General features: G+C 40.6%; 1 protein-coding gene across 5 annotated transcripts in view; it reads left to right on the top strand.

Moving 5' to 3' along the window:
* FN1 (fibronectin 1) overlaps window positions 1-20,886 on the top strand; it is a 66,227-nt gene extending 45,341 nt beyond the window's left edge. For 2 of the 5 annotated variants that reach the window (XM_014529977.1, XM_014529975.1), the window contains 17 exons: window positions 368-484; window positions 1,049-1,213; window positions 1,653-1,808; window positions 2,921-3,034; window positions 5,251-5,438; window positions 6,248-6,335; window positions 7,125-7,301; window positions 8,075-8,164; window positions 8,398-8,577; window positions 9,891-9,980; window positions 11,143-11,603; window positions 12,611-12,749; window positions 15,324-15,476; window positions 17,950-18,075; window positions 18,558-18,664; window positions 19,219-19,329; window positions 20,121-20,556. In XM_014529977.1, coding sequence (XP_014385463.1) covers window positions 368-484; window positions 1,049-1,213; window positions 1,653-1,808; window positions 2,921-3,034; window positions 5,251-5,438; window positions 6,248-6,335; window positions 7,125-7,301; window positions 8,075-8,164; window positions 8,398-8,577; window positions 9,891-9,980; window positions 11,143-11,603; window positions 12,611-12,749; window positions 15,324-15,476; window positions 17,950-18,075; window positions 18,558-18,664; window positions 19,219-19,329; window positions 20,121-20,192 — 2,534 coding nt within the window. In that variant the 3' untranslated portion in view covers window positions 20,193-20,556. Of the gene's footprint in view, window positions 1-367; window positions 485-1,048; window positions 1,214-1,652; window positions 1,809-2,920; window positions 3,035-3,829; window positions 4,094-5,250; window positions 5,439-6,247; window positions 6,336-7,124; window positions 7,302-8,074; window positions 8,165-8,397; window positions 8,578-9,890; window positions 9,981-11,142; window positions 11,604-12,610; window positions 12,750-15,323; window positions 15,477-17,949; window positions 18,076-18,557; window positions 18,665-19,218; window positions 19,330-20,120 lie in introns of all 5 variants that reach the window. The other 3 variants (XM_014529980.1, XM_014529978.1, XM_014529976.1) reach the window with 3 other exon arrangements.
* Window positions 20,887-21,123: the final 237 nt, after the last annotated feature.

Genomic DNA, 21,123 nt, shown 5'->3' with positions numbered 1-21,123 from the left:
TCAAATGGATTAACAAAAAGACAGGGGGAGGGGTGCAAATGTTACCAATTGTCAAATACCTAAAGGAAGGGGATATGGGTGTTCATTATATTATTTTTGTGGCTTTTTTGTTGTTTTAAAATTTTTCAGAAAAGTAAGTTGAGGGGGAAGAAAACACCATTCAATAAATTTGAAATAATCATTTTAATCAGAATTTGAATTGGCTCTTTAACCCATTACCTTGTTCATAATTTTTAATTTTGCTAATTTTGTATATTATTTACACTGTTATATAAAAAACTCACAATTATCTGGAAAATGAGCAAAGAGTGAATCTGGGCATTGTGTGAAAGTTACGGACATGAGAACTTTCCCTTGGTTTTTCTAGTGTCTGATGTTCCAAGGGACCTGGAAATTATTGCCACGAACCCCACCAGCCTACTGATCAGCTGGGAAGCTCCCGCTGTCACAGTGAGATATTACAGGATCACCTATGGAGAAACAGGTGCGTTAGTCAAATGCTATTTCACCCTCTAATCAAGTCAGATCCTGTTGTGGGGAATCTGAAAGCCCAACGGTGAACACATAATCAAAGAAGGCTTGGCAAGTTCATTCAATGGAGCCTCGTCTTTTCCAAGAATATGTGGAAAATATGCATGAAATAATTGATAGCAAAATCAAGATAAGAAGTTGTTTATATAGTCCTAAAAGGGGAATAGTAGAGCTGAGGAAGAAAGGATTGCAAGTTCACATACCTATTAACAGCAGTGAAATGATAAGCGATTTGTATTTTTCTTTTTACTTGTTTGTATTTTCAAAATTTTATTTTACATGAATATATTCTATTAAAATTTTGAAAAAGGAATACAGCTTATGCAATCCTGGGTTGAGGACTTACCTTCTCCCTTCTCATGTTAATCTACAATTCTGACTTTTTTGTTCAAGCCCTATTAAGAGCACCTTTTTAAAGGGTCACTTGCAGGCTGCTCTCAATACGTTAATGCAGTAACTCAGCGATCCCCAAGTATCTCTCAGCCATTCACACTTTTACTAACTTCTTTTCAAACAGGAGGACACAGCCCTGTCCAGGAGTTCACTGTGCCTGGGAGCAAGTCTACAGCAGAAATCAAGGGCCTTAAACCTGGAGTAGATTACACCATCACTGTGTATGCTGTCACAGGCCGGGGGGACAGCCCGGCAAGCAGCAAACCAGTTTCCATTGATTACCGGACAGGTATTGATGCCTCTGGGATGAAGAGAACACCTACTGCCAACAGTTTTAAACCAAATGTACAAGGAAATACCCACAAGGGCAGGGATTTTTGTCTGTTTTGTTAATTGATGTATTCCACATGCCTACAATAGAGATAGACATAGAAGGTGTTTAATGAATGAATGAGTGAGCTGATGTGGTAAGAAGGTAAACACCTAAGTTAGAATGTAGTTTTTGTGTGAATGAAGCAGCCATCTTGAAAATAGGTAATGGTATCAAGATGCTTACCTCACCTCCCAAAAGTTGTCTCTGTTTCTACAAAAGTAAAACTTGGGAGTCGTTAATCATAGTAAGAGATTATCCTATATGTAGCAGAACTGGAGACAAGGACTTGTCCAGTCTTGTCTCATGGGCTGTGGCTTCATTGGTTTCTCCTCTTTTTTTTTTTTTTTTTTTGTAGAAATTGACAAACCATCACAGATGCATGTCACTGATGTTCAGGACAATAGCATCAGTGTCAGGTGGCTGCCATCAAGCTCCCCTGTCACTGGCTACAGAGTGACCACTGTTCCCAAAAATGGCCTGGGACCAACAAAAACTAAAATGGCAGGTCCAGGTAAGAACTGCAGCATCTCACATGCACCAGAAAAAAATAGGAGGCCCACTTTATGTTAAAGTTTCCCCATTTGTGAATTCAGGGCTCACGATTGTTACTATCTCCACAATAGAATTTTTCGATTAAGTGCATTTCTGTTTTTCCATGCATAGTCCTGCTTAATGGTGTGGACATCTTAAATTATGAGATCCACCTTTGTGGTTTTGTTCACTGTGCACACCAAGAGAGAGATTGGCTTAACTGATTTTTTAAATATCCTTTTAGCCGAAACTGGTTTGGCTCAGTGGATAGAGCGTCGGACTGCGGACTGAAGCGTCCCGGGTTCGATTCCGGTCAAGGGCATGTACCTGGGTTGAGGGCACATCCCCAGTGGGAGATGTGCAGGAGTCGGCTGATCGATGTTTCTCTCTCATCGATGTTTCTGACTCTCTATCTCTCTCCCTTCTTCTCTGTTAAAAATCAATAAAATATATTTTTTAAAAAAATAAAAATAAATAAATATCCTTTTAGCCCTTGTTTTTGTTTTTATATAAAATACTTGTGAAATGAAAATCTTAAGGCAATATTGTTTTTTTTTCAAATACGAGTGAAAGTTTATTTAGAAAGTCACAGAGGTAGAAAAAGTGACCCAGCTGGGCTGTGTGGGCTCAGGAAACAAGTTACAGATGCAAAAAAAGAGTCTTTGGAGCTTAGGGGAGAGAGAAGCAAAGGTATTCACCATCAAGCAAGAAGAGGGGGCGGGGGAGTGCAGACATTCTACAGAGAGAGAGAGAGAGAGAGAGAGAGAGCGAGCACGCGCCTTAAGGCAATATTTTAAAGTCAAGTTAATTTTCTTTTTTTTTCAAAATTGTTATCATTCATTGTTGGGGGTATCATATTACATTTTGGAGCTTATTCTTTAGTGTGACTGTACTCCAATATGATCATTTGTATTAGCAATGAACACATTTATCCAAGAGGAAATCCATGTCTGACTCCTCTATATTTTCCTGATAAGTCTAACAATGAAAATCTAGGCCACCACACATTTTCTACTGAAATCTGAATGTCCGTTGGATGACATTACAGTGGAATGACATAGATGCTGCATCTGCTTTTCACTCCCTTTGCAGATCAAACAGAAATGACCATTGAAGGCTTGCAGCCCACAGTGGAGTATGAGGTCAGTGTCTACGCTCAGAATCAAAACGAAGAGAGTCAGCCTCTGGTCCAGACGGCCGTCACCAGTACGTAACCTGTGCTCACCTTCCATTTTCAAAGTCAGATCTTGTTCTTAGGCACCTGAATGCCCTCTGCATGTCATTTGCGATTATACATGGGGAAAGCCAACTGGTTGGTCAGTTTCTATGTTGAATTGAGCCCTTTACAAGCATTTTTTCCTCCCAGTTCCAAGCAATGAACATATAGGGAAAGAAGTGGAACCGCCATAGTTGGTTGCTGTGCTTTAAGTTTCTTTTGCTTAAATGGCCTCAGCAAAAGCTTATTTGCCTACTGCACATCTATAGAATATTTTGCCAGGACCGTCTTTTCTATAACTGGATGGTAAAGTTGATTGAAGTCTTTCTCATGAAGCTTGTATGTTTGGAGCATTTGCAGGACTGTGGCTGCACCAGAGTTTATTAAAGAAGGATTATAAAAATCTAAATCTAGCATTGAAAATCAATTTTACCATTCCCAAAGGTGTAGAAAATCCAGGTCTATGAGACTGACATCACATTGCAAAAATAAATTATGGTACAAAATCTTAAAATCAATGCAAATAAGCCCTCTTTGAGAGGACACTTTGCAAGGTGTCTACACATCTCGTGTACACCTGTCTTAATAAATGATGTGACATTAAATATTTTCAAAATCAAAAATACTTCAACAAGATCAGGTAATTTTCTCTGTAATAGTGGGTTGATTGGAATTTAATTCATCAAAGAGAATGGTATCTGCAAAACTGCTTTGCATGTTATAAAAAAATGCTTATTTCACAACTTGCTTTTCACATAACCTCTTACCATTAATTTGCCTAACAGACATTGATCGCCCTAAAGGACTGGCATTCACTGATGTGGATGTCGATTCCATCAAAATTGCTTGGGAAAGCCCACAGGGGCAAGTTTCCAGGTACAGGGTGACCTACTCGAGCCCTGAGGATGGAATCCATGAGCTATTCCCTGATGGTGAAGAAGACACTGCAGAGCTGAAAGGCCTCAGGCCTGGTTCTGAGTACACAGTCAGTGTGATTGCCTTGCACGGTGATATGGAGAGCCAGCCCTTGATTGGAACCCAGTCCACAGGTATATCGTTAATTGCACCACTGGGTGCTCATGGGAGCAGAGGCTTTATGCCCTGCTTAATGAATTTATCAGGCTATTGATTTCCATGGAAGCGGGTAAAAAAACAGTTGCCTCTGTTAGAAAAGGCCCTCTTTACGAGGAATTGTACTAAACAGTGAAGTTTAGGTGATCTTTAAATCAAGTCTAATACGCGGACATTTTGGAGTAACTTGGCTCATCAACAAGGCCATAAAATGAGACATTTGAAGATAATTCTAAAATTGTGGATGATTTTCTGAGCTATGCCTCCCTGTGGCTATACTCACTGTGTATAAAGAAAAGGAGTTTGGCATCCTAGAGCTTACTCTACAAAAGGAACCCAAAATGAGCCATTTCATAGCAGCATAATTCTGAGAACACGTGGGTAAGACCTTCCTTCTCTGGTGAGATAATCGTGTGCCTGGTGTATAATTTGCTTAAAGGATTGAGAATCAGACACATAGGGCACATGCTTTCCACAATACTTTATCTTCTTGTGCTTTGTTTCTGAAGCACAGGGGAATGCTAAGATATGTCCTTGTGACAGCAGAAACCCTGCAGGTGACAATCTGTGTTATTGCTCTTTGCTTCTCTTTGCTGCTTCTGTTATGATCCAATTTTCTTATGCTGCACCACAGAGAATACTTCAAATTTAGCAGTGATATCTGCCACAGGGTCCAAATAAAGCGAATCAAAACATAATTCTAACTTTGGGGGTATGGAGTACTCTGGGAAATGGATTTCCATACAAGGATAATTTATATCGGAAAAGGGCTATTGCTCATCTTTCCGTACAAATGGAAAATCAATCTCAATGGCCTAAATCAGTCATTCTGACTTTTCAAAAAAAAATTTTAAGGGAAAGCAAAAACATCTTCTAAAACCTAAAGTCTTTCAGAATTCTGACATTTACCTGTGTTTCCAGTGATGCTGAACATTGGTGGATATAAAACATGCTTTCAACAAACATTTTCTTCATTTTTCATCCCTTCTTGTTGTACTTTCTCGTAGTGAATCTTTGATCAGGGAAATCACCTAACCCAAACCAAGCACAATCTATCTACTTCTTGGAATTCACTTTATTGTCCGTTTTCCCCATTCCCTATAAGATAACCTCTAACCAATGACCCTCCTGACAGCCATTCCTGCACCAACCAACCTGAAGTTCATTCAGGTTACACCAACGAGCCTGACTGCCCAGTGGACAGCCCCTAATGTTCAGCTCACTGGATATCGGGTGCGGGTGACTCCCAAGGAGAAGACGGGACCAATGAAAGAAATCAACCTTGCTCCCGATAGCTCATCTGTGGTTGTATCAGGACTCATGGTAAGAAATGCTCTTTTTCATTGAAATAAAGAAGTAGGCCGTCTCTAACACAGTTTAAGGTGGTAGAAATATAATATCATAGTAAATCTAATGATATTCTTGGCCCCTGCCATCAAATACTTTTATTGTGATTTTGTATCAATTTTATAAATAGCTTTGGATTTTGCACAGTTCTTTAAATGTATTCTGTTCACTTTAAAAGGGTATGTGTGGGTGCAGGGGGAAATTTATATACAGGTTGAATGCATGTATCTTCTTAGTTATTATATATTTTCTGCGCTCTGTTACTTTGGCAGGGAATATTCTCCAGCTTGCACCAACCCAGCCTGACCCTACCTTCATAAAAACACTTTTAGTCCTTCTGGACTTGTGTGCAAAAAACTAACCAGTAACCTAGGAAATAGATATACATTTAACGTAAGTCCAATTCCAGAAGAAACTATAGAAAGAGGGTTCAAAGATAGAGTCGTCTCTTTGCTTCTCTATGATCAGAAAAATTCACAGTTTATATCTGTCTGTTCATAAAGAAACAGGCTAATATCCATTTTCCTCATTTTGTATCAGCTTAGGATAAATATATCAGTTATGGCTTACTTGGGCTTTACCCCTAAGGGCATTTTAAAATTCATATAATTTAAATTTGTTGTTGATCACCTGTAGTGTAGGAATGAAATTAATCTAGGAACGTATAGTGCTGTAGGTTTTACTAGTTTATTTACTTTTCTTTTATAACTATGGCATCTTTCTAATGCAGCAGTGAAAGTCCCCGGGCTTCAGATTGCTGAAGCTTACTGTGCCCTTCTTTCTAGGTGGCCACCAAATATGAAGTGAGTGTCTACGCTCTTAAGGACACTTTGACGAGCAGACCAGCTCAAGGAGTTGTCACTACCTTGGAGAGTGAGTGATCAAACTTTTAAGTATCAAAAACATTCTGTATAAACAAAAATTAAAGAATGCTAAATGATTTTCTAGATCACTAAGTTAACAATGGAGTGATTCCCAATCTGGGAATTGATTAGCTCGCCCATCTTTTTGACTTAACTACTGGTGCCTTTGGTGTTATGAACGAAGACTAGTTTATGCTCTACTTGTTGGAATTTGTTTTCATAGAGTTTGGGGAAGACATACTGCTTTGTACTGTATCTTAACAGTACAGTAGTATTGGACCAAGTTGGGCCCAGATTCTCATTTTCTGCCATAGCAATGAACTCCCAATATACTCTTTCAGAAATCATATAAAGTGTCAATGTTTTCTCGTCTATAAAATAGGGATGGCATTGCATCTGTTGAGAGAGAAAAAATATGAAGCCCTATGGAAATGACACAATACTAGCATTGCATATATATATCATTGCTGGCTGGCAATTATTCTAACTCCTGCTACACATATTTTACATTTTAATAAATTAATAACTTTCACCTTTATTGAGGGATTTGTAGATGCTATAAACCAGCTTTGGGAACCACTGGTAGTATCTCTTACAAGATTTTCAGTTCTTCCGAAAAGAAAAGGTGAATATTTTTATATTTCTAATTATTGTCAACCTTTGTTTCTGGATGCCATTGGAGAAATTCTCTACACTGTCATGTGTAGAAATGGATGTATTTGTTGTATAATAAGGAAACATTTAAAATATCAAAACCTTACCCATATGAGCACTAACCTCAGGCTCTGATCCCATGCAGATGTCAGCCCTCCAAGAAGGGCCCGTGTGACAGATGCTACTGAGACCACCATCACCATTAGCTGGAGAACCAAGACTGAGACGATCACCGGCTTCCAAGTTGATGCCGTACCAGGAAATGGCCAGACTCCAGTTCAGAGAATGATCAGCCCCGATGTCAGAAGCTACACCATCACAGGTCAGGGCACTCGCTGTGCGGACCACACTTGCTCACTGCTGCTCACAACATCCATTAGTTCATTAGTTATTCCAGCACTTACACTGATTAAATTATTTCCAAAGCTTTATGATAACCCAGCTCTGTTCTTTAAAAACTTATTTTTAAACAATAATCAGAATTGGTTTGTCCTGTGAATGCCTGATTTTATCTAATGTTTGCCAGAGAAATGGCATAAGTTCCATTCATCATTTTGATTTTTAATCATTGTACCCTTTCTTATATTAAAAAATTGTAACATAATGCTTATAACTAAAATAAACTAAAATGGTTCAACATTAACATCGATGATATAGCATGATTAAATTTAAAAAATCAAACAACACTACTTTATAAAGATCAAAGTTGTTGTCAGAGAATTTTCAATATCCAGGTTAATTCAGCTCTCTTTGAGATTTAAAATTCTGATTCCAGTTACCAAAGACCATCTAATTATGATAAAGAGAAGACACTCAATAGGTACTCACCCCTCATTCTCTAAGAGTATAGCATTTTTATATTCTCAAATTTATTTTAGCCAGCGTCTTGGTATGCATCAGTGATTTTTTTTTTTGAGATAGGTTGCTCATTAACAGTTATTACCCATACCATGCTCTAACTGTATTGTTCAACTATAAACCACTTCTGTCGTTCATATAAACATGCGAGGGTAGAGGAACCATGAAAATTGCAGATGAGTTGAAATTTCCTAGTGAATCAAGATCAGATAAAAATTGTCTCTTCACAAATCCCAGGTTTACAACCCGGCACTGACTACAAGATCTACTTGTACACCCTGAATGACAACGCCCGGAGCTCCCCAGTCGTCATCGACGCCTCCACGGGTAACTATACTTTCTACTGAAGAAATGCCACTGACTTGTCTGTGATCAGTCATGTGAACTTAAGAAACAAAAATGAGGCTGTTATTTTTGTATTATAGATCACAGTGGATCCCTTATACAGTTTACAGAACTCCCAGATTCTCTCCAGTCTGTTATTAAGGGCTGGAAAAGAGTGTGGGAGTAATTTTCTTGGTTATTCATTTTCTTAGAGACTTAATTTTGATTTCTTTTAGCCATCGATGCACCATCCAACCTGCATTTCCTGGCCACCACACCCAACTCCTTGCTGGTAGCATGGCAGCCACCCCGAGCCAAGATTACTGGTTACATCATCAAGTATGAGAAGCCTGGGTCCCCTCCCAGAGAAGTGGTCCCTCGGCCCCGCCCTGGTGTCACAGAGGCTACTATTACTGGTATTGCTGCTTCCATGCTGTCGTTCTCTCCTTACTCCCTAGGACAGAAAGTGCCTAGCAGACTCCAACTGTGTCTTCGATGCTACACCATGAGAACAAGAAGCCCAAAGAGCATTCTCTGTGTAGGAGCTGTAGAGCTCAATACATCCCAAAAGACATGAGTCCATGAGAAGGAAGTAATTTCAATACTGACCTAATGGCTTACCATCTTTTTATTTGCTCTGCGTTTGCCAGATACTTGTCAGTCCTAGAAAAATACATTGTTCAAGGCAAGCTAGCTCATTTAAGCCTCTTCTCTCACTCCACTCCCTCAAGATCAGCTGATCTTGCAGGAATTGCCAGGGTACCACCTGCCCTCGCCCCTCATGAGAAGGAAGTAATTTCAATACTGACCTAATGGCTTACCATCTTTTTATTTGCTCTGCGTTTGCCAGATACTTGTCAGTCCTAGAAAAATACATTGTTCAAGGCAAGCTAGCTCATTTAAGCCTCTTCTCTCACTCCACTCCCTCAAGATCAGCTGATCTTGCAGGAATTGCCTAGGTACCACCTGCCCTCGCCCCTCATTATCCACTTTCACAGAATAGGTCTCAAGGCCTGATTCCCAACTACCCATATTGGAGAGAATGCCTGGCCTGGGAACTAGGAGTTGTCTGTTTCTGTAGGAAAGATCAGAAGCCTCTGGTATTATTTTTCTCCAAGAGATTATATTTTCAAACTGTGTATAAGGTATTGTCTGGACTTTCAAATCCTATGGAACACAAAGGTGCCAGAAACAGACACTGTATTTTTAAGAAACTTTGGGGCCAGGAAAACAGAATCTGATATGGGAGGTATTGAATTGGATACTTCCTCTAGGGACCCCCAAAGATTGCTCATTCTCTCCTGCAGAGCCCTTACCTGTCCTCTGACTTTGCATTGATCCTGTTGCTGAGGGCCATCTGGTTATTAGGCCTAAGCACATTCATGGATACAATCTGCAACGATCTCTCCCAAATGCTTACTCCACAATGCGGATAGATTTTTTGCAATTCAAAAAGCAAAATAAGATCACGTGCTAAAAGAATGCCCAGAAAAATTTAGCATGGAAGTGCTTATTCGGCTGTCAAGTTTGATAGAGCATTGTTTAGTGGCCATCGCATGCACAGTGTTTGGGTGTTTATAGAAGGAAAGGAAGTCAATTTTACCTTCCCAAGAGGACAGTGGGCGGAGGACACAGGATGCTTGCTCCCCAGGGGTGATTCCCAGCAAGATCCATTTCCACTTGACAAGCTGAGCCCACAGGTGTAACATGATGATCTGTCCTCCTTCAGGTTTGGAACCAGGAACTGAGTACACAATCCAAGTCATTGCCCTTAAGAACAACCAGAAGAGTGAGCCTCTGATCGGGAGAAAAAAGACAGGTAAAGAAAGAGTGCCTTCTGGGTAACCTGGAGACGGTCAAGGGAAAACTAATTACAAATGTTTAATTTTGCCGTGAAAAGGTTCTCCGGGTTTGGATGTGTTTCTCATGGAACCTTTTTTTTTTCTAACAGCGCAGCATATATGTTGTGCTCTTTGATAGCAGGGATAACCTAACAAAATCTGTTAGTTCAGTTTTATTCTTTTCTTAGCCAGTCAAAATAAAGCCTTTTATTCACCTTTAAAAATTTCAAAACAGATCTGGAAATGTACAAGTGAAGTGGCTACAGTTGCTATTTGTCTCTACCTTGTGTTTAAGTTAAAAATGTTTAAGAAAAAACGTTGGGAGAAAATTCCCTATTTGTCTTTATTACGTGATTTCTGAAACTTCCAGCCAACAAAATGTCTTACTTTTTCACCCGGTTTCAGTTTAATTTGAAGAAAGTGCTATATTTATGCTTATGGAAATTTAAAAATGAATATATATGCATTTTAACCTATTTCTACCATTTCAAACCATTGACCCAAACCTCTGGAATTCTCATACTTCAAATGCTGATATAATTAACGTGGATTCTAGTCCTTAAACTCAATTCTCAAATGAAAAAACAAAAGGGGGGAAAGGCTGCACATTTAAATTCCATTAGGCTTAATTTGAGCAGAGGCAGCTTCTATGGGGCTCAGCGGTCTGAAGCTTTGTATGATAAATTCATACTAACACTTTTTTCCACTTTAAACTCTAAAGCAGGGGTGGGGAACGTTTTGTCTGCCAAGGGCCATATATAACATCATTCGAGGGCCATACAAAATTATCAACTTAAAAAATTGGCCTGTTATATTTGGTCAAACATTTAATTAACTCACCCCTATTGCCTTGGCAGGGCCAGACCGAATGATTCCATGGGCCTTACATGGCCCACGGGCCTTACACGGCCCACGGGCCAGATGTTCCCCACCCCTGCTCTAAAGGAATCTTCGGGGGGAAAAATCATTAAGATTTCTTTCTGGAAAAAGTGTTTTGTGATCTAAGAACTGCTAATTTTCCATGGGCTTTGATCAAATCAATAAACAGTCATTGTTGCCTGAGTTGATAATGACTACTGCTGGTACTTCGGGAGCTTATTAACAAGCTTTGCTTTTTTGGCTCTAACCTCTCTTGGCTAGATGAGCTTCCCCAACTGGTAACCCTTCCACACCCCAATCTTCATGGACCAGAGATCTTGGATGTTCCCTCCACAGCTCAAAAGACCCCTTTCATCACCAATCCTGGGTCTGAAAACGGTATTCAGCTTCCTGGCACTTCGGGTCAGCAGCCCAGTGTTGGGCAACAAATGATCTTTGAGGAGCATGGTTTTAGGCGGACCACACCGCCCACAACGGCCACCCCTGTAAGGCATAGGCCAGGACCATATCCGCCGAATGTAAATGAGGAGATCCAAATTGGTCATGTCCCCAGGGGAGACGTAGACCATCACCTCTACCCTCACGTTCTGGGACTCAAACCAAATGCTTCTACAGGACAAGAGGCTCTCTCTCAGACAACCATCTCTTGGACCCCATTCCAGGAAAGCTCTGAGTATATAATTTCATGTCATCCAGTTGGCATTGATGAAGAACCCTTACAGGTATTTAATGAATTTTTATCTTTACTCCTGACTGGGAAGCTGGGAAAGGAGCAAGCTAGACAACAGAAGTGAGCAAAACTCCCACATCAAGTGGCTAACATTTTCAGGACCTCTTAGGTGACTCAATTAGCCCTGATTTTTTTTTTTCTTTTTAATCTCAATGTGGTACTACTTTGGGTAGGGGTTGGGGGGAGTGTCATTAGTTATTATTTAGCAAAAAGAATGAAATCCTCTCTATTTTCCTCACTGATTTGAGGCTCCTTGGTAATACAAAGAAGTAATCCTAGAAAAGAGAGAAATATTCTGCCTGAATTTAAATTTGTGCCCATAAGGGTTGAAATACCGTCCTATGGTTTGTCCTTGAAGAATCCCATTATCTACAGTAGGTCTGAGGAGAAAGAACTTAGGTGAAGCTGTGCATATCAGCTGTTGTAAGTGATTGATTCTCTAACTAAAACTTCTGTTCTTTAATTTGTCTTGCTGGTATCAATTTTATTGTGTTCTTAGTTTTAGAAAGTGGCAGAATTTTAAAAACTGACTACAGCGGTGGCAGATTTATGAGCTTAGACACTTGAGTTGGAGGATTTTCCAAAGTGTCTTAAGGATTCTAGTGGGGGTCGGGCGCCACCTCTTGTGGGATGAATAAATCTCCCTACAGTGCCCACCTTCTACGTAAAGGGGGCAAGGCCAGGGTTTCCCGGGCTCGTGCAGACCTGCGGCTGCAGCAGCTGGAACGGAGACTGTCTCTAGAATTATTGAGGGCCCCAGGTAACTGTGGAGCACATGGGGTAGATTTTTGGCAGGAAAATCTGGCAGGTAGAAGTGTTGGTTATTCACCCCAAGTTCCATTTCTCTCCTTGGCTGTTTGGGACCTTTAGCCCCTCTGCTTTATTGGGGTCCCTTTGTTTTGTTTACACAGTGAGGGTTATTGATAAGAGCATAGGGAAAGTCATGGATTCCTCTCTCTAATGCTTTCTCCCCTACTTTGGATGTGCTAATAATGGTAGTTCCGAGTTCCTGGAACTTCTGCTAGTGCCACCCTGACGGGTCTCACCAGAGGGACCACCTACAACATCATTGTGGAAGCACTGAAGGACCAGAAGAGGCACAAGGTTCGGGAGGAGGTTGTCACTGTGGGCAACTCGGGTATGTGAATGCCTGTGCTGCTCAGGCCAGACTCCCCTCTGGGGGGTGCTTTCTCCACTGACTGTCCCATTGTTGCTGTTTCCTTGAGCTTTGGGAAATAATGTTACATCATGAAGTAAATGAGCAACTTTAAATTGAATTACAGTGGAACCTCGTTTCTCGAACTGAATTCGTTTCCCCCATTGGAAATAATATCAATTGAATGAATGCGTTCCAGACCCCCAAATGATTCCCTTTTTTAACCCTTCTTATATACAGTACACGTCTAATGTACTGTTTATAAATAAACACTTTAAAAACGAAAAGGACATGAAATGTAAATGAAAATTTAACAGAAAGGAAAAGAAATGTACAGTAGGAAAGTGAAAATTAAACAATAATTATAAGCAACAAAAGCAAAAAAAGCACGAGAATATTCATAGCACAATATCCTGAGATTTTAACAGTGGTAAACTGACTCAAATTCGCACATTCTCTCCTCTGTCACCTGGGAGATGCGTGACTGATCATACAGGCATCAGTATGAAAGGGTGGTCAGGTTGAGAAGTGAATTGTTCGATATGGGAGACATTCGAGAAACTAGGTTTCACTGTATTTTCCTAGTATCTTTGTAAAACGCATACATATTAGAGCCACAAACGGGGACGTAATGATAGACCTGGCACAAGCTCAGATCCTTCGTCTGACACTCTTGAGTCCTTGCCAGCGAGTGCCTTTCTGAGTTGATACAGGGCACAGGTCCCCTGACCTCTCTGCCCAGACCGTCTCCATGTCACCATGTTGGAATCCTCTGGAGTGATTTTTAAGTACCTACCGAAACCCATGAAAGGAAATTCCCCATCCGTGGACATTAGGGGCAGCTGGTGTTTGTTCCTCATGTAAAATGCTACCAACACAGCCCATTTCTGTCCCAAGGGCTCCCTTATTCCAATGTTATCTCCATTTTTTTTCTGATGACATAGATCCAAAACCTCTGTCGAGGTTAAGTGGTCCTTGACTCTCTGCAGCACCCAGGAAGTCCTTTTAAACGAGTAGTGTGTCTGTCCCTTGGCTCTTCAACCTGCAGCAGCTGAAGATTCTCCAGGAAACATAAGATAGGGAGTAATCAAAACCCTGAGTCCTAAATCTTCCAGCCAGAGGGTGTCCTACAAGCAGGGAGACTAAATCCTTCCCCTGCTCAGGACTGGCTTTATTTCTAGGGTCAGTTGACTTAGTTTCAGCCTCCTTCCTCATCTGATGGTGCTATTTACATGTATGAACGCATGTGAATGAAACAGTTGCATATCTGGCAGAGGAGGGGGGACGGGGTGTTATTTTGTGCTAGTTGTAGTATATATCCATGGTAACACATACCCTTTGCCTCGTGTGGTTTTACTAGTAGAATGCCATGTGGAAGACCTTTGTGCTTTTCCACATTTTTTTTTTTTTTAAAGATTCCATCTCCCTAACTTTAGTCAGGTGGAATTTTAACGCCTGGTTATTTTTAGGAGGCTGAGTGAAACCCCTCATAGTTATAAGTTCCTTCTATTTTTCTTTCCGCCTCCGTATTCCCAGCAGTGGTATTCTGCATTCTAGCCAGGTTCTCCTGGCTTTGAAGCAGACTTCTTAGCCTCCCCAAACTATTTTTCCAAGGTGTTGCCTTTTAAACTATTAGGCTCTTCAAATATCTATGGCTTTTGATTTTTGCATTGTAAACAGTGAGATTGCATACACAGTGAGATGCAAAGACACAGAAGTTAACTTATCTAATTTTTAAAATAATTTGAAACATGCTTTGTTTGCATAAATTACTTTACAATAAGGTTTCCCCAAACACAAAGATCTAGATCTTAGGCAACGTGAAGACACCCCACTACCAATTTCTAAGTCATTCATATCCCATTGCTTCCTCTTATCTGGAACAATTGAGTTTATTGATAAAGTAAAGCAGTCCTACAGTTAATTGTGATAATGTACAAAATGTCCAAGTTTAGCACTATTTTGCAAAACTTGCAAAAATAAAGGTGAAGATCACATTATAATGGAGTATTGCAGTAAAAACAAAAGATGCTCTCTAGAGATTATTCTTTATTTGGTGAGCACATCCTAAGTGTTGGTAATGGACCAGTACTTTGACTTCATGATCTCATGTGACCATCACAAGATCTAGAGCAGGTAGAGATGTTTTGAGTATTATCCCCATATTACAGATGACTATAATATAATAACTAGCTTAAGGGCATCAGGTACTGATGGAGAGGTGTTTCCAGTCTTTGCATCTTAACTCGCTTAAATTGAGTCCAGATCTGTTCCCCATTCTATAGACTAGATTTACCAGAAATGAATTTTTAGAACTGATGAAAAAAATAAAAGATGGGTTTACTTTAAGATGCCTTTTCAAGTGTCCACTGGCAACATTTGAGCGTTGTTTATTAGAGCAGCTGTTGCCCTGATAGACAGGTGAGTGCTTCTTAGTGCTACTGGGGCTTTTGTTTCAGATTCAATCATTATGTGGAATAATCAGTTTTCTTCTTATCCTCCAAAACTGCCAATAAGATGTCTTTTTTATTGCTTTTCCTCCTTTTCCTCATGTAGTTGACCCACCTACGGATGACTCGTGCTTCGACCCCTACACGGTTTCCCATTATGCCGTTGGAGATGAGTGGGAGCGGTTTTCTGAGTCTGGCTTTAAACTCTCCTGCCAGTGCTTAGGCTTTGGCAGTGGTCATTTCAGATGTGACTCGTCTAGTGAGTAGCTTGCTTGTCCATCCACTTGTTGCCTTGTCTCTTCCAGCCCCACGCATCCGCACACTGTGCCAGGGAATCATGTTTGGCAGACCCAGGCTCTTCCAAACATGAAGCAAACAGGGGGAGACTGCTTGACTCGAAGTAACATTTTGCATCATAGAAAAATGATGGGAAATTTTACTTGTGGAATATTGCTTATTTCAAGGGTAGTGTGCCAATATGACAATGAAAATAAAATTTGTGGTGGTGGTATGATTAAACTCTTCTGTTAAGATACATGAGCTAAGTCAAATTCTCTGGAGCCAGGTCAAATGAGAGATAAAAGAAACCCCAAGGTTTTTTTAACCTTTAGTGTTGAGTGAGCTCAGAGGTAAATATGTTCACAAATACTCTTTCTTTTTTAAAAAAAATTTTTTTATTTATTTCAGAGAGGGAGAGATGGAAACATCAATGATGAGAGAGAATCATTGATTGGCTGACTCCTCCCCGCCCCCCACTGGGGATGGAGCCTGCAACCCGGGCATGTGCCCTTGACCAGAATCGAACCTGGGACCCTTCAGTCCACAGGCCAATGCTCTGTCCACTGAGCCAAACCATCTAGGGCAGTGGTCGGCAAACTGCGGCTCGCGAGCCACATGTGGCTCTTTGGCCCTTTGAGTGTGGCTCTTCCACAAAATACCAACTTCTGCGCATGGGCCACGAAGTTTCAATCGCAGTGAACATGCGCGCCCTCATGTGGTATTTTGTGGAAGAGCCACACTCAAGGGGCCAAAGAGCCGCATGTGGCTTGCGAGCCGCAGTTTGCCTACCACTGACTAGGGCAACACCATCTCAACACAAACCAAACAAACTCGTATCAGAGTATATACACACACATTCTCTCATATCACACAAACAGATGCATACCAAGTAGTTTGAATCTTTCTAAGTAATGCAGGGAGTACAGATAATGTGTAGATAATTAAGAATCTTCAATTAAAATTTATTTAATTTTCAACTTATAAAGAGATGGTAATATATGAATTATGTTTTGGTTAAAATGATATGAGGAATTATTATATTTTGAGACTCAGTAGTAGAATTTATTAACCTTTTATTTATGCTTTGTTTTTAGGGGATGTATTATTGATAATTGATTCATTTTTGTTGGTGTTCATCATTATGCCTTATAAACAAACCTTGTATAGACATATATCCAGAAATCATATTTGGAGAAATAAAACATAATAGATTTTTTTCCAAAGTATTTTACTTAATTTGTGTACATGAAATGGTTTAATTCAGACTGAAGCATAAAATGACTGATTTTTTCACTGCAGACAACTATGCTTGACCGTCTGAAAATGGAAAGAGCAACAGAGGTGTCATCATGTTTAGGAGTTGCCATAGTTTTTAAAGTATATTTTATTGATTTTTAGAGAGGAAGAGAGATAGAAACATCAATGATGAGAGGGAATCATTGATTGGCTGCCTCCCGCACGCCCCCCACTGGGAACCGAGCCCGCAACCCAGGCATGTGCCCTTGGCTGGAACCAAACCTGGGACCCTTCAGTCCAGAGGCTGATGCTCTATCCATTGAGCCAAACCAGCCAGGGAAGAGTTGGCATTTTTAACATTTGGCATCAATTAGGCGGTTTTTCATTTATGCAACTGAACTATTTTTAAGTTTATATATTTATTGCCTATATAAACGTTAGGTACAATTTTGGGAGAAGAGCTATAATTTGATTTATGTGGCTCAAATGACATATTTTTTGCCTCAAATGACATATTCTTTGCTTAGATGTCTTAACTGTTGATTAACTTAGAGTGTAAGGAATGACATTGATAGAATGGAAGTAATATATTGTTTTACAAACTTCTGAAATGTGTTTTGTTTCAGTATGAACTGTGGGGATGAAAAAGTTAGCTTTTATGTGTAGTATTAAAGATATATAACTGTTAGCTCTCCTTAAAACCGGTCTTATTATTAGGGATAGTAACCAATGCCTTATCATTTTGTTTGCTTTTGTTTTGATACACAGATTTATTCTTTTTCTCTTCTCATTTACAAGACACACATTGTGGCATATAGAAACCTGCTGATCTTTGTGGGGGTTATTTGGTTAATGGAGCTACTTTGTATCCAGGATCTCTGCAAATCCAAAGTGATTTTCTACTCCTAAAATACTCAAATCCTACTTTAGTTTTACCTTAATAATGAGAATTCAAATGAAGGTCACTGACTGTTCTTGTGATGTGATTATGGTGGAATACATTGAATCTTAAAAGAGCCTAGAAAATGTTAAATGGTAAAGGTAATATTTTAAAATCCAGCCCCCCCCCCCAAAAAAAAATGGTTTGTCTTAGGCATGATGACCTTTAACCTTCCTTACCATTCCTTCCAGATGTGTGTGTGACATGTCCCAGTGCAGTCACTGTCTTGTGAGTCAGAACCCGCCACTAACTCTTTGCCTGACCCCCTGCCCCACAGAGTGGTGCCACGACAATGGTGTAAACTACAAGATTGGAGAGAAGTGGGATCGGCAGGGAGAAAACGGCCAGATGATGAGCTGCACGTGTCTTGGAAACGGAAAAGGAGAATTCAAGTGTGATCCTCGTACGTTGCCACAGATCATTTTTAGGGTCTTGTCAAGCACTCCCACACTCATTACTGAGCTGCCGCTCTCATTCATGGGCACGAGTGGAGTTGTTCAGCCTCCCTGAGGAATGGACAGTGGGTTTATTCATCTTGTGATTTGGGAAGGCAGAGACAAGCTTCAAAAATGAGCCATGATTTAATGTTATTATAGGCACTTTAGCACTTTTCCATCCTGAGCATTTTGACCATAAACTGCAGTGAAAAGTTATCAGAAAGCTTTACGGGTCTTTAGACTCAACTTTTAAAATATAATCTCTATCTTCTCAGTTTATTAGATCAAGTTTTTGGAAATGCTGCCCTATGGTCCGTACAGCAGTTTCTCTATTTTGGTTGTGATGATGCAAATTTAGGTGGGAACAGAAGCCATCCCCACACCGGGGGTCCCGTCTGTCTGATTGCTCTCAGTCTTACACGCACTTCTGACTTGTGTCTTCATGTAGATGAGACGACGTGCTACGATGATGGGAAGACGTACCACGTCGGAGAACAGTGGCAGAAGGAATATCTCGGTGCTATTTGTTCCTGCACATGCTTTGGGGGCCAGCGGGTAAGGCTCTCTGCAACTTAGATAAGATCGGGAGAAGATGATTCAGGATTGAGCTCCTTGTGTGCATGCTGTACGTACGAGTGTGGCAGTACCCCCTATGAAATGTTGAAGCACCTCATTTCCTGTTGGCACATAGCTGCCTGGGTGATACCCTTTCCAGTCCTCCCCTTTTGTGGCAGCCTCGGCCCCTCCCACACCCAGTATCCTCAGGCTGTTCTCTCTTCTTTGGCACCTAACCTATTAAGGTTGGGTAGCACGCGGCCTCCAGCTCCAATCTAAAGAACAGGTGCCCCTTTGATATTGTTGTTAAGTATGTTGAATAACACCCCAGATCTAAGACAGTGCCCCTTCCTTCACCTTTTCTCTTGAGGAATCAGCCTAAGTATATTCTACAAAGGTTATAAATTCATGAAATCATCATCAAAGTGTCCTTTGTGACTAAACTGCTTATATTTTGCCAATGAAGAGCTGACCTTCTTTTGTAACCCACGCGCTAAACCTGTGATGTGCTGCTCTTCTCGTAACCCCATCTGACCGCACGCCTCTGCTCTCAGGGCTGGCGCTGTGACAACTGCCGCAGACCAGGCGCTGAACCCGGCCACGAAGGCGCTACTGGTCACTCCTACAACCAGTATCCTCCGAGATACCATCAGAACTCAAACACTGTGAGTACATTTGCATGAGCATTTCTCCCCTAAGTGCAATTGGTCACATAGTAGGGATTCTCTTTCCATGGGTACTTTTCTTTTGAATGAACCTATTTTAAAAACAAAACAAAATAGCCCTGACCGGTTTGGCTCAGTGGATAGAGCGTCGGCCTGGGGACTGAAGGGTCCCAGGTTTGATTCCGGTCAAGGGCATGTACCTTGGTTGTGGGCACATCCCCAGTAGGAGGCGTGCAGGGGGCAGCTGATCGATGTTTCTCTGTCATCGACGTTTCTAACTCTCTATCCCTCTCCCTTCCTCTCTGTAAAAAATCAATAAAATATATTTTTTTAAAAATAACCTTTAAATAACTTGAGTACTGTATCCTATAACATAATTTTGGTTCTAATGGATAACCTCTTGAACATTACCTTTTACTCAGTTTATTGAGTTTGTTGCTAGGTTCTCTTTTTTTAAATATATTTTTTAATGATTTCAGAGAGGAAGGGAGAGGGAGAGAGAGGTAGAAATATCAATGATGAGAGAGAATCATTGATCAGCTGCCTCCTGCACATACCCCACTGGGGATCAAGATCACAACCCGAGCATGTGCCCTGACGGGGAATCGAACCATGACCTCCTGGTTCATAGGTTGACACTCAACCACTGAGCCACACCAGTCGGGCTATTGCTAGGTTCTTAAAGCTAGAAATATTCTATCTGGAAGTAATTGCCATAGAAGGCCCCCCTCTTTTTTCTGTACACTTTGCAGTATTTGCTGCTAATTTTTCTTTGTCTTCCATTTTAACAGAATGTCAACTGCCCAATTGAGTGCTTCATGCCTTTAGATGTACAGGCTGACAGAGAAGATTCCCGGGAGTAATATTTCCAGCCCAGAAAACCACGCGTGGATCTCTGCCACGGCCCATCCCAACTGGAGCAACATTAGCAGACCCCATCCTAGAGTGTTTGTTTCTTTCTTAAGCCCTTTGCTCTGGAGAGTAACTTCTCCAGCTTCAGCTCAGCCCACAGCTTCTCCAAGCATCACCCTGGGAGTGTTTTGAAACTTTTCTAGTAAAAGGGGGCAGTTCCTTGCTTGTACTGCTCCAAAGTGTTCAACACCGCTCAGTATTTTTAATGAGATGATTCTAACTTGTGACTTGGTTTGGGATCCGCAGGGAAGCGCATACACCAACCCAGATGCAGAATGTACTGAAATGATATTACCAAAACTTTAAGTGGGAAAGTTACCCAAACACTTCTGCTTCCACTTAACTGTCTGGCCCGCGATATTGTAGGAACGGCATGTCCCTGTTACTGTGACATTTAAAATATCCACAGTGCTCACTTTTTCCAAATGATTCTAGTAATTACCTAGAAATATTTTTCTCTTACCTGTTATTTATCAATTTTTCCCCAGTATTTTTATATGGAAAAAAATTGCATTGAAGACACTTAGTATGCAGTTGATAAGAGGAATTTGGTTTAATAATGGTTGGTGATTATTTTTTATACTGTACATGCCAAAGCTTTACTACTGTGGAAAGACAACTGTTTAATAAAAGATTTACATTCCACAACTTGAACGTCATGGCTTCTCTTTTATATAAAGACGTTTTGGGGAACATAATTCTTATGGATGTTCTTTTTCTTTTCAGTTCAGCAACATTTAAAAACCTTTGTGTTCAGTTCTCTGATTCTTGGTGATTTCAGTGCAAGAGTTTCTAAATCGCTACAAAAGCACAGATTCATTCCTGTCATTTCATCTCCTCAGCAGTGGAGAAACTTTTTTATTTTCCACTTTACCACATTTA

The sequence above is a fragment of the Myotis brandtii genome, unplaced genomic scaffold (assembly GCF_000412655.1).
Source record: "Myotis brandtii unplaced genomic scaffold, ASM41265v1 scaffold702, whole genome shotgun sequence".
In the NCBI taxonomy this organism is placed as follows: Eukaryota; Metazoa; Chordata; class Mammalia; order Chiroptera; family Vespertilionidae; genus Myotis; species Myotis brandtii.
The sequence above is the reverse complement of the archived record's forward strand: the minus strand, read 5'-3'. Positions and strand labels throughout refer to the sequence as shown.